Raw genomic sequence first — 11,365 nt, 5'->3', positions numbered from 1 at the left:
AAAAATGACGACACTGTTTAAAAAACTATTTGACATCAGAGTGAAAAAACTGAACATTCGGAGCATCTTTTTTTTTTAAAACCAAGAAAATTTTTTCTTGAAATTTATGAACGCAACCTCGATCATAACTGAAACTAATTCAAGCTGATAGATACAAATACCTGGTACGACGTATCTTTGTAGAAGCAGACTTATTTGGAGAAAAAAATGGATTTAAAAATTCCTTACTACAAATGGTCGGAAAAATATAAGTACCAGTAATTTTTGCGAGAAGACCAAAAAGATGCAAAAAATTATTAAAGTGAAAAAAATTGTCTTTCAAATATTTTTTGAAGTTTTCCAGCTGTTTATTCTTTTTCGACAACGAAAAAATTTAAAATGATACAAATTGAAGGACAACCTTTCTTGTCCCGAGTTTGTTGATTTACTCGAAGTTGAGTGGGAAAAATACACCTGAGTTACTTGTAGGTAGACCAATAGACTAACGCGACAACTGTGATGTGACCTTGTGCCTATTTTTAAGATAGTTTAATCATTTGATGCTTTGAGATCAAAGATAATTGCCCAGCGTCAGCCTGTAGCCCCGTTAACCGTCGTGGGTTTGGGCACACAGTTTTGCGTGAAAATGAACCCTTTCCCAATATTTGGCGACACTCCGTGAGTAGTCATATTTTAAATCTCACAGCATATTCAGGTTAAGAGGTCAAAGAATTTATAAACACGTTGCGTGAGCAAGAAACTGACATAACGGAAAATACTCTTGATTTTATAATGTTTCCAATCAATAATTCAACCTTGTGCAAAAATAATCATCAATAAAAAATTTTATTGAAATTGAGATAAAAGTTGCCTAATTTTTTTTCAGTTCATTTTTCCAACTTGATATTTATTTCATTTGTATCATAAAAATATTCAATCTGAATGTTTTGCGTAGAATTTGAATCAAACCAGCTAACAGCTTGCTTATACACGGGATTCCAGTTAGTAATTTTATCAGTTTGATTTCTATCGTCGAAATTATCTCCTTGATTCAACTGATCCAAAAGGCCCTCCGATATGACAACATTTTTGCATTCACAATCGCCACCTGTTTGCGAACTTATCAATTCATATTCCATCCATAGGAATAAACAATTTGACACACAACGGTTTTTCTTCTCCGATAGAATATTTTTCAGGTCAAATTGATAGATCCAACTCTCTTCGTTTTCTTCGGAACTCAAATCGAATTCATGAATTGTTTTTGGTTTTGTGTGAAGAAAAGTTTCGTACTGAAATAATCGATGACTTTCAACATTTGCAAAGGCAGATTTTGATACCTTAGTCATGACTTGATTAAATGCTTGTAAATTGATTCCATGAATTGATCCTGAAATCGGTTCACGAATTTTATGCAAATTAGTCGTTCGTCCAAGAGCACATTTTAAAACTGCTTTTGAAGGAATCACTCGAAAGGGTTGGCTAGAATTTTTTTGAACAAACTTTACAATTTGTCGAAAAGTTAGGACATTATGCCACGGTAATTCCGACGACATAAAATAAGGTTCGCCAATAATGAAATCAACTTCAAAGGTTTGAGGCAAAATTTGTAGGAACTCAACTTCAATATTTGGTATACTATTGCACTTAATAATTTTTCGTAAAGTTTTCAAACAAAGTGTGTTTTCTTCGTAAATTAAAAGTTTAGCAGGTTTCAAGGAAAGAATTAAATCAAGTAATAGGTTGAAGTTTCCTACCAGTAAAACAGTTTTTGAGCTCAAATTGTAAGTCAAAAGAGCTTTTCGGTATTTCTCGAAGTAATCAATATCGTTGGCTAGCAGAAACCGATTTCGATTAAGGCAAATATGCACTCCACAAAAACAAGATGGGGGATTGATTTCGTTGTCTGTCAATTTTTCTGGCTCCGAAAAAGAATTAATATCAAACCAGAAATTGTATTCATCGTGATTACATTTGAGCTTAATGTGTTTCCCTTTTTCAACTTTTATAGCATTTTTCGGACAAAAAACAGCTTGCATCCAATGTTCACGCCATGGAGCTTTCAGATCTCTGAAACTTTCCTTAAAAGGAGATGTAGAAATAATTGAATCAATGTCATTTTCTTCCGAATCATCATTCATAAATAGCTTCCAATAAAACAACATACCGTCAATTGAACCTGAATTAGTACATGGAATATCTATTTCTTTGCTCTCCTCTAAATTTTCCTCCGAAAGGTTCGAAAAATTGAAATCAAAAACCTCGATGGGTTTTGATAGTTCGATAAAATCATCTTTCAAATAATCCGATTCCAATAAATGCGTGAATTGAAGCTCTAAAGGCGAGGCAAGTCCTGAACAACTTTGAACATTCTTGAAATACGACCCAAAATAACTTTCTCCAAATGCTCTTTCGATTCTCAAAAACTTCCTAATGAATTTCGATTGGAAGGGAATCACAAAAACTTTTGCCGAATGAGGAACAAATTTGTAATCATCGCTCTGTTTATAAGTATTTAATAACTCTTTCTTCGCGTGTATAAATGTACTGAGACAACCTTCGCCGATCAATTCAGTGTCAAATATTTCAGCAACTATTAACTTAACTCCATCTTTGAGGGAAAGTTCACTTCGTTTGACATCTTTGGAGCATCTTGGAACTAATTCGACACTTGATTGGTCAAATCCGTTGTCCAATAGCGTTTGAGATGCAATTTGATACATCGGTTGGAAAGACTCGAAAGCAGTGAGAAGATCAGCTCCTAAATAATCTACTAAGCTCATTCTTAATAAAAATAAACACGAAATTTTGTTCAATGGAATTTTCTAAAACCCATTTGCCCATTATGGCTGAAAAAGAGAGATGTATGACTAACCACTATTGAGAGCTAGAATCGCCAGTAAGCCAGTTCCAGTGCCAATATCCACACAATGAATCTTGAACAAAATTCTATTTCAGCTATCCAAAAACTCTTTAATGTAATTTTTATTAGCAGAAAGAATAGTTGACAAGTATCAAGTAAAGTAACTGTAATGAAAGCATGGTCAACCAATAGTTACAAAAGAGTGAATTTACTGTAGTTAAATAAAAACAGCAAGAAATTTCGTGAAACTACTTCAAATTTGAAATTTATATAAATGTTACGATATTTGAATATTTTCTCAGAAGATTTCTCGTAATAACTAAATCAAAAAGAAAGTCATCAAAAAACCAAATCAGTCACAAACTCAAAAAACCTTGATGAAAAAACCCAAGCTAAAAAAATTGTTAAAATTATCGGCTAAAAATCTTCAAAATCTATTAAAATTCTTGCAGCTCTGATCAAAACCATTTTACCTCAACTATTCAAAATAATTTAGCAGTTTCTCGTAACAAAAACTTGGAAAAGATTCAACAAAAACGTGAAATTTCGTTTAAAAATCGTGTCCCCAAATATAACACAAAACTTTGCGCAAAAAGTTGAGCCAAACTAATTGCAAGCCCATCAGAAACATTTTAGTTCAAACCTAAATCCATTGCTACCTTAGAACTGAGGAAAATTGAAAAATATCCAAAAAAAACAACAAATAGAAAAGTATCAATGAACTCACCTGAAACAAAAATAAACTAACTTGGTTTTGGACTTGAAATTAATTTTAAAATTAAAATGCAGTTTCGAACCAGAAAGTCATTCATAATTTTTTGGGCCATTTCTGCATTCTATTTCTTAAGAGAAGAACGTAAATTGCCTTCCTTTAAGCAAATCAAAATTAATTGGACTTAAAGCGAAATAAAAGTCAAACAGCAAAAGGTCATGTTTGGCGTAATCAAATTTTTCCAAGAAAAAAATTATCACGACCTATATAAGTGTTTTGGCTATAATCATTGAAACTAAGAAACAATTTTTTTTAAAAAAAACTGACATTTTAAAGCACCCGTGAATAAAAAAACTTCCAAACAATTGCCACAAAAAATGCAAAAAATCTATACGAACTCTGGAAAATTATCAAATCAATCCAATAGCATCATTCTTAACATATAGGAAGTGAATACGAAATGGTATGAAAAAAATATTACAACGTATAGACGAAAAAAAGATGCTCGTGTAATGACAAAAAAAAACAAATTGTTAATATCAAAAATGGTCACAAAACTCAAATCAGAAACAAGGATAGCCGGTTGCTGTGCAAGCAGCACCGAAATTTCCGACCAAATTAAAAAATAAAAATACTTTTTCTGCATATTGCAATGATTTTTGCTCAATCGGCTATGATCAGATCCGAACGAAAAACTAGAAAATAGATAAAAACGATAAAAATAGCAAAAAACGTATTGTTGACAACAGTTTTCATCATCATAAAATGAAAAAATCAAAACAATTTTGTACCTTTTTTTGTTGAAGGTTTCTTTTATTTGGTTATTTTCAAAGAAAATTTTGTTTTCAAGAAGGCGCCAAAAAAGCATCAAAAATTCAAATTCCTGGGGTAAAGGTGAGTTTTGACGTCTCATTACCGTATTATAGGCCTGCTTAAATGCAATAAAATGAAATTAAATTTGGAAAAATTTAATAAAAAACGTTAACACCAGGTTTTAACGCATGTTATGTTGCGTTTGCAGCTCATTCTATGTCAACTGAGCAACCGCTGCATACAAAATCGGATGATAGGATTTCGGCAATGATATCTTTATCTTAACAATTCTTTAGGCGCAAACCTTCCAACAGCAATTCTACAACTAAATATAAAATCCACATTTAATAAAAAAAAAACCTTCATACTTACTTTACTTTTTCCGTCTTTAAGGTCTGTCAGTGACCGAACAGCCTTGGTAATGGCCTCCGCATACTTGTTATTTCTGTCTTCATCATGGAGCATGTCACCATACGATGAAAGAGCAATCTCACTTTCAAGACCTCCGACTGTATCTTCAGAATCATCTGCACTGTTATGAAGTACACTCCATTCTAACTTACCGGTGTGGGGATCACGTGTGAGTTTAAACATCCTATTCGAGTAACTAGTATATTGTCATTCAAGTGAAATCATGAGTTGGAAGCACGAAGCCTTCACGGGTAAATATTCATTTTAATCGTTCTGAAAACTGATCGTTGCTATAATTTATGATTTATGCTTAACAGCAATTTTTGGGTCGGTCAGCCAAAAATAGATGTCGTCAATTAGCAAAGTGTGGCCTTCAGGGTGAACAGGGGTCAAACTCCTGAGGGGCTGGGACGTTTGAATTGTGTTAAAGTGAACCTTATTTTCAAACCTAAAGCAAATGTAAGCCGAATCTTATAGGCTGAAAATTATATATTATTTGTACGAAATATTTTTGGTCGAGCTAACTGTATAAGATTCATAGCTATAATCGGGTCCATTCGCTATATTCTCTGGGTTAAATCAAATATGAATTCTGTTTATATACACGCTTATTCGAAATTATTTTTTCTCTTCTTTGGATATAGATACGCTTTCTCATCTGTTGATATAGCTTTTCATATTCTTGCAAATATAGTTTTCTGGTTATATTACGCAGAGCAATCTATTTCCTTATACTATCATTTATCATTTATCCACGAGGGATAGGACCAACATACGAGCTGTACAGCTCATCACGGCGAACCGCTGTTGTGCCCCTGCTTAAGAACTACATGCAATTTTTTTGGTTATTTTTCTGGGCTGGGTAATGTTGCCTCACCCTCAAGCAACGAGCACGGATCATGGTGGGCCTCGAACATCCGACCTTTCGATTGAGAGGCGGAGACGTAACCACTTCACCACTGCTCCACTATTTCAAAAGATGTTGCAAAAATGGTTAATTTTGTTTTTGTTTTCAATAAATTAATCAATTATTTGTCCATTTACAGAAACAGATCATCATCAGACTGAATGTTTTCCAAGTCACTGTCATCATTCACAATATTTTCATCTTCTTCATCCTCGTCAAGGTCTAAATCTTCGTCTTCAGAAATGAGGTCATCTTCATCATCTTCATCGTGATAAAGTTCAATTTCAGCACCACCTGAAGCTGCTTTGAACTGCTCCTCGTCCAATGCGTCCAGAAACTGGTCGAAATCTTGATCGTCCGAATCCAAATCCTCGACATCTTGAGGACCATTATCTTCAACTTTTCCTGTCGATTTTGAACTCGCTTTCAAGTCTTTGCACAGTTTATTGTATGTTTCCATATAACTTAGATCAGGACCTTGAGTTGCGGTTAGCAACTGTTTCACTCCAGGCATAAACTGTTTAGTTTTCGGCGCCATCGGCGAAGCAGGTTTCTTTTCTTCTACGTTTTTGACCTTCTTGCCCATGAAGCGTTCAATGAACTTTGACCCCGAAAAGTCAACTAACGGATCTCCTGCGTACTCTATTAGCGTTCCGTTTAGCACATCATTTGTGAATTTCAAAACAGATGGGTGGTAATGCTTGCCCAGCAATGAGTAATCCCATTCGGGACATTTTTCAGCTCCTGCGTAGGTTGGGTTCATAGCCCTGGGCTTGTACGTCTGACCCAAAACTAGGTCTCCTCCATGTGAAAACTCACTAACCATGCTCATTGTTTCTTCTGGAAACGCGGCCTTTGAGGCGCTGTTTTTAGACGTACTCATTTTCTCACTTGGATTTCTCTCTTTCCCTTCTTCGTCTATATCTTCAAAGTACTCATCATCATCTGAATCATTGAGGTCGATTTTTTCAGCAGCCTCAAATGTCTTATTTTGATTTTTCTTCGAGCTGTTTTTAACCGATGACTCATTATCGGTTTTTGATTTGACTTTCGGTTTTTCGACAAACTGACTAAGAAGGCACAGCAACGCGCATGTAAAAGGCGGGTTACTTGTCAAACCTAATTGTAGCAGGCGTTTTTTGAAAGCGGATTGTCGCTGTTTGCGTTTATCTCTTTTCATCGTTTTAAAAATAAGGTTGAATAACAGCGAGAGATTGTGACTTTGAGCCAAACCTGGTTCCAACAGTTTTCTATAAAATGCAGAGTAAAATCTGTCATTTAGAGAGGGGTCAACTGAAGCCATTTCTAGCAATATCATCAACGCTTGAATACTCGTATTGATTTTCTTGGTATGCACAATTCTGTAAAACAGATGAATTTGATCCATTAATTTTGCGTTTTCATCTGATTTACAATAAGGCATAGCTCGATGAATTCCGGTTAAGATATTCGTTAAAATCCTCATTTCTTGCTGATTATTCGCAGTTTGTTTGTCACTTTTATCGCTTTTTTCAGCCAAAAAGTCGAATTTATTCGATACAACTTTGAATAAGCTCAAGTATATGAACATCAACCTTTCCGCAATTTTATGCTCTTCTTTCGAAAGCACAATTTGGTTCAAAAAACATACACAGTAATGCATTGCATTCGAGAAACTCGCTTTTGAATTTTCTTTGGATGAACTTTTATTTTGCAGTTTAAATATCACGTTTTCAGCTTCTATTATCAGTGGTTCCTTCCAGGTAGCGCTTTTGAAGAGTAAAGAAGCAGCACAATGCGACGCATAGGAAGCTACAGGTCTATTAGGATCTCCTGTTTTATCGATCATCATTCCAAGTAGATTCAAACTGCCGTCACTTTTATCCAAGTGGGGTTTAGTTGACAGCAAAATCAGAATAGACCGAATAGCTCGCTCTCGTATTTTCTCGACTGTGTCGTGCAGACAGAAATTCAAATTGTTCACGTAAGTCTTGAATCTCTGCTCTAGTTGACTCTCAAAATACCAAATTATCAGAATTTTATTTCTCGCTACTGGATCATTTTGGGCCATCGACTGAACCTCGGTTACGGGTCGTTTCTCAAATGGAATAAAATCGCGATCCGGAAGCAGAATTGTAGTCCAGAGTTTTTCCAAGGCTTCAATAGCCGATAGAACTTGCTCTCGGGAAAAGTTATCCGAACTTTTACTACTTTTTTCAGCAACTCCTTTTCTTAGTTTCCCTTTTTTGATTGAATCTATCAACGAATCGAGTTGATCTAACCTATGAATTGGCGAAGCCTGGATTAATGAAGAATTAGCATTTATTTGATCTTTTTTAGTTCCTGAAGTTAAAAGATCATTTTTCCAATCCGCTTTGAACGAAGCATAGAGCTCAGCTTCCATCGCAAAAACTTTCTCTACGTAAGCTTCAATAGCAATCAAGATTTCCTCGGGTAAATTTCCTGTCGTAGAACACATTGTATCAAAATCAGCTGATAGAATTGTGAACCAAGACTCGTAACTCTTTAATAACACGCGGCCATTATTTGTCGATTTGGAATCATTCCAATATTCGGTATTTTTCACTTTCATTGGTTTTTTAACTATCATGTTCGACTCATCTACCTCTTCGATTAAATGCTGAGCATTTAATTTTCGTTTCTGGGATTTCGGCACGGATATTTTCGGCTCCTTGACAGACGATGTTTTCACTTTGGTGATATTGAGTTTCTTGATGAACTCTTTGACGTCCGAAGACGAGATATCTTTTTCGACAACCATTTCAGACCTGAAACTATGGATACATTTTTCATAATATTGCCAGATCTTTATTTTAAACAAAATTTGGCAAAACTGAGGACACTTCAGCCTCCAAAAAGTTGCAAAAAACATCAAGCGAATTTTGCAACAGCTGAAAATAATTAAAAAAACTTCTTAGTTTTCTCCTTACTCCTAATTTTCCCTGTGAAATTGAGAATTTTTTGAGTGTATCTACATGTCAATTTACAAGAAAAAAAAATTGAGGAACTTGAGTGTAGCAAAATTCGATGAGAAACAGCATGTAATTCAATTGCACATCATAGCATGGTATTAAAGTAAACATGCGCTTAACCATAGTAGGTTATGACTTGTAACAATAAAGATAAGTAAATTCTCGAGCACGAATTTGGCGGGCAGGCTTAGCATAGTGGTTACTTCCTTTCGTGAATAGCTTAATCGGTAAAAGCCCCAGACTATCAATCTAGAGATCGCAGGTTCGAGCCCTGCTTTACGAGCCAAAACCACTTGCGCCAACCTGCTTTTAGTTGACTACTAATGTATCAGGCTTAAAATGAAATACTAATTACGGCTGTCTAAAGTCTGAAGCAGGAAAATGATTATCTTTTTCAACAGTGACAACTTTGAACAGAGCTAAACCACAGCTACAGTACAATATACCTCTTCGCAGAAGACTTGAAACTTTTGCTGACAAGAGAATCTTCCATCACAGATGTCAACGTACTGCAAACCGAAATTAATAGCCTTCTTTTGTGGGCTGACCCCAATGGTATGCAGTTTGCCGTTGACTACTACTACTACTACTAAAAGAATTTATTCCCTTTAAAATATAAAGGCATCAAACAAAAGAAACGGTATGATTATGTACACAAGACATCACGAACGGCAATTTATGCAATGGCAACAAAGTAGCATTGAACAAGAGTTGTTTAAGTTGAACATATCAATTCTATTTTTCAGATAGATTTTCAATTTTGCTTTGAAAATTTCAGGCGATGAGAAAATGTCGGCTATGTTGTTTGCTGAAATCATGTTGGCATACCGACAGACGCGATAGAAGAAAAATTGCTCTGTAAAGAAGAGTCGACAATTCTGGGTTGTTGAAAGCTTAGGGCGTGAGCTATTGCGAAGGTCTTTGGCTGCAAAGGTAAAATTTATGTATCTGTAAAGGTTGAAATCAAATTGATCAGTCAGGACTCGATTAAGAAAACACATATCATGTAAAGCTATAGTGAAGGAAATTGGCAAGGAATTCGTTTTTCTAAGTTGTTCTGTATAGTCGTTGACTCCCGTTACCCATTTCAAACATTTTCTGTTAAATAATTCTAGTTTGCGGCGATATGTTAAAGATGGAAACCAGACCTGACTACCGTATAATAAAATACTCACAATACATAGCTGGTAATATTTGAATTTGGTTCTCATGGATACTCCATAAGGGATTGAACGTTTCAAGATATGGAAAGCTTTGTTAACTGCAACCAGTTTGGTTTTAATGTGGATGTCCCACTTTAAATCACTAGATATCGTTACTCCGAGATCTTTGATAGATGAAACTGACGGAATTGGGTAATCATTAAGGCAAAGTGTAGATTTGGGGGAAGTTGAGTTAAAACAAATAACTTTGCATTTATCAGAATTAAATGTCATTTCGTTTTCAAGCGTCCAATTGATAAAATAGATCAATGTCTATTTGAACTAAGGAAAAGTCATATTTTGAACAGAGTTTGCTGTCATCAGCAAACAGAAAACATTTAGAGGTTTTCAAGACAGCTGGCATGTCATTAATGAAGAGTATAAATAGCAAAGGGCCGAGTACACTTCCTTGCGGAACACCACTTGTTACATGGCCTTTTGGAGATGCTTCATTGTTAATTAAGACATTTTGCGTGCGGTTTGTGAGATAGGAAGCAAAAAGTTCAAGAAAGCTAACGTCAAAGCCTAAATTACCAAGTTTCAAAATAAGTATATGATGAGGAACTTGATCAAAAGCCTTGCGAAAATCGAAGTACACAGAAACACATTCGCTTTTTGCCTCGACGTCGTTATAAATCTGATCTAGGTATTCAAGAAGCTGAGTAACAGTCGATCGCTTGGTCATAAAACCATGTTGAGCAGGTCTAACTTTAGCCCGAATTTTAGGATAAATGAAATCGAAGATCATTCTCTCCAGAACAATCGATAATTGAGGCAATATGCTAATCGGGCGATAATTTTCAACATTTTCGGGATTACTAGATTTAAGAACTGGCGTAATAAACGCACATTTCCAAAGTTCTGGCCACGTTTTAGTTTCCAAAACCTTGACAAAGAGCTGCACGACTAGAGGAGATATTAATTCACTGCAGTAGTTAAGAATAAAGGTTGGGAGGCGGTCGTTGGTAATACAAGAAGTTTTAGCAAATTTGAGAGCTTTCTCGACCTTTTTAAGGTTGACATGGAGATCGGATAGAAAAATGGTGGGTTTTTCGGGTTGTAAGATTTGAATTTCATGCTTTTCTGGAAACACTGAACAGAAGTAATCGTTCAAAAGAATGGCTATTTCAATAGAAGTGGATGCTTTTCTATTCATCCAGTGCATTTGGTTTGGTAGTTTCCTTCTGGTAAAAGATCGAAGGTATTTAAAGCAATCACGGGTAGAATTTGGTCTTAAAGATTCAAGGAGACAAGTTTTATCCAATTCGATTGAATTGTTAAGGTCTTGTTGGATCGAAGCTAAATGATTTGTGTTGGCTGTCCGTTTAGATATGGAATGATGCTTATTCAGTAAATGAACTGTATGCGACGAATAATAATAGGGAAGTTGCTGGCGTCTTTTAGTTTTCTGTGCGCATGATGAAAGAATTGCATGATTGATCTGAGCGTACCAGCTATCTACATAATCATTAGTGGTGGATATGGAATAACATGAGTTTTGTTCCA

General features: G+C 35.2%; 2 protein-coding genes and 1 non-coding gene across 3 annotated transcripts; 1 reads left to right on the top strand and 2 right to left on the bottom strand.

The window, feature by feature from the left end:
* Positions 1–851: 851 nt before the first annotated feature.
* On the bottom strand, positions 852–5,053 carry LOC134851407 (protein arginine N-methyltransferase 7-like). Its single transcript, XM_063867474.1, has 3 exons — positions 4,740–5,053; positions 2,855–2,915; positions 852–2,740 (listed from the first exon to the last, which is right to left on the bottom strand). The coding sequence occupies exons 1-3, from the start codon at positions 4,959–4,961 to the stop codon at positions 867–869; spliced, it is 2,157 nt and encodes a 718-aa protein (XP_063723544.1). The 5' UTR covers positions 4,962–5,053; the 3' UTR covers positions 852–866.
* Positions 5,054–5,760: 707 nt separating this feature from the next.
* LOC134851695 (CCAAT/enhancer-binding protein zeta-like) lies at positions 5,761–8,457 on the bottom strand. Its single transcript, XM_063867894.1, has one exon. The coding sequence runs from the start codon at positions 8,444–8,446 to the stop codon at positions 5,819–5,821; it is 2,628 nt and encodes an 875-aa protein (XP_063723964.1). The 5' UTR covers positions 8,447–8,457; the 3' UTR covers positions 5,761–5,818.
* A 409-nt stretch (positions 8,458–8,866) lies between these two features.
* Positions 8,867–8,940, top strand: Trnad-auc (transfer RNA aspartic acid (anticodon AUC)). Its single transcript has one exon. It is a non-coding gene; the product is annotated as a tRNA-Asp (tRNA).
* The last annotated feature ends 2,425 nt before the right edge of the window (positions 8,941–11,365 follow it).

This window comes from Symsagittifera roscoffensis, chromosome 7 (genome assembly GCF_963678635.1).
Source record: "Symsagittifera roscoffensis chromosome 7, txSymRosc1.1, whole genome shotgun sequence".
NCBI lineage: Eukaryota > Metazoa > Xenacoelomorpha > Acoela > Convolutidae > Symsagittifera > Symsagittifera roscoffensis.
This window is presented reverse-complemented; position numbering and strand designations above follow the sequence as displayed.

What these genes read in the sequence shown, in the direction of transcription:
- LOC134851407 (XM_063867474.1), bottom strand. Translation starts at nt 4,961, where the DNA reads ATGTTTAAACTCACACGTGATCCCCACACCGGTAAGTTAGAATGGAGT. An exon ending in TTAAAGACGGAAAAAGTAAA is followed by an intron (nt 2,916 to 4,739) that starts GTAAGTATGAAG and finishes ATTTTGTTCAAG; the next exon opens with ATTCATTGTGTGGATATTGG. An exon ending in GATTCTAGCTCTCAATAGTG is followed by an intron (nt 2,741 to 2,854) that starts GTTAGTCATACA and finishes TAGATTATTTAG; the next exon opens with GAGCTGATCTTCTCACTGCT.
- LOC134851695 (XM_063867894.1), bottom strand. Translation starts at nt 8,446, where the DNA reads ATGGTTGTCGAAAAAGATATCTCGTCTTCGGACGTCAAAGAGTTCATC.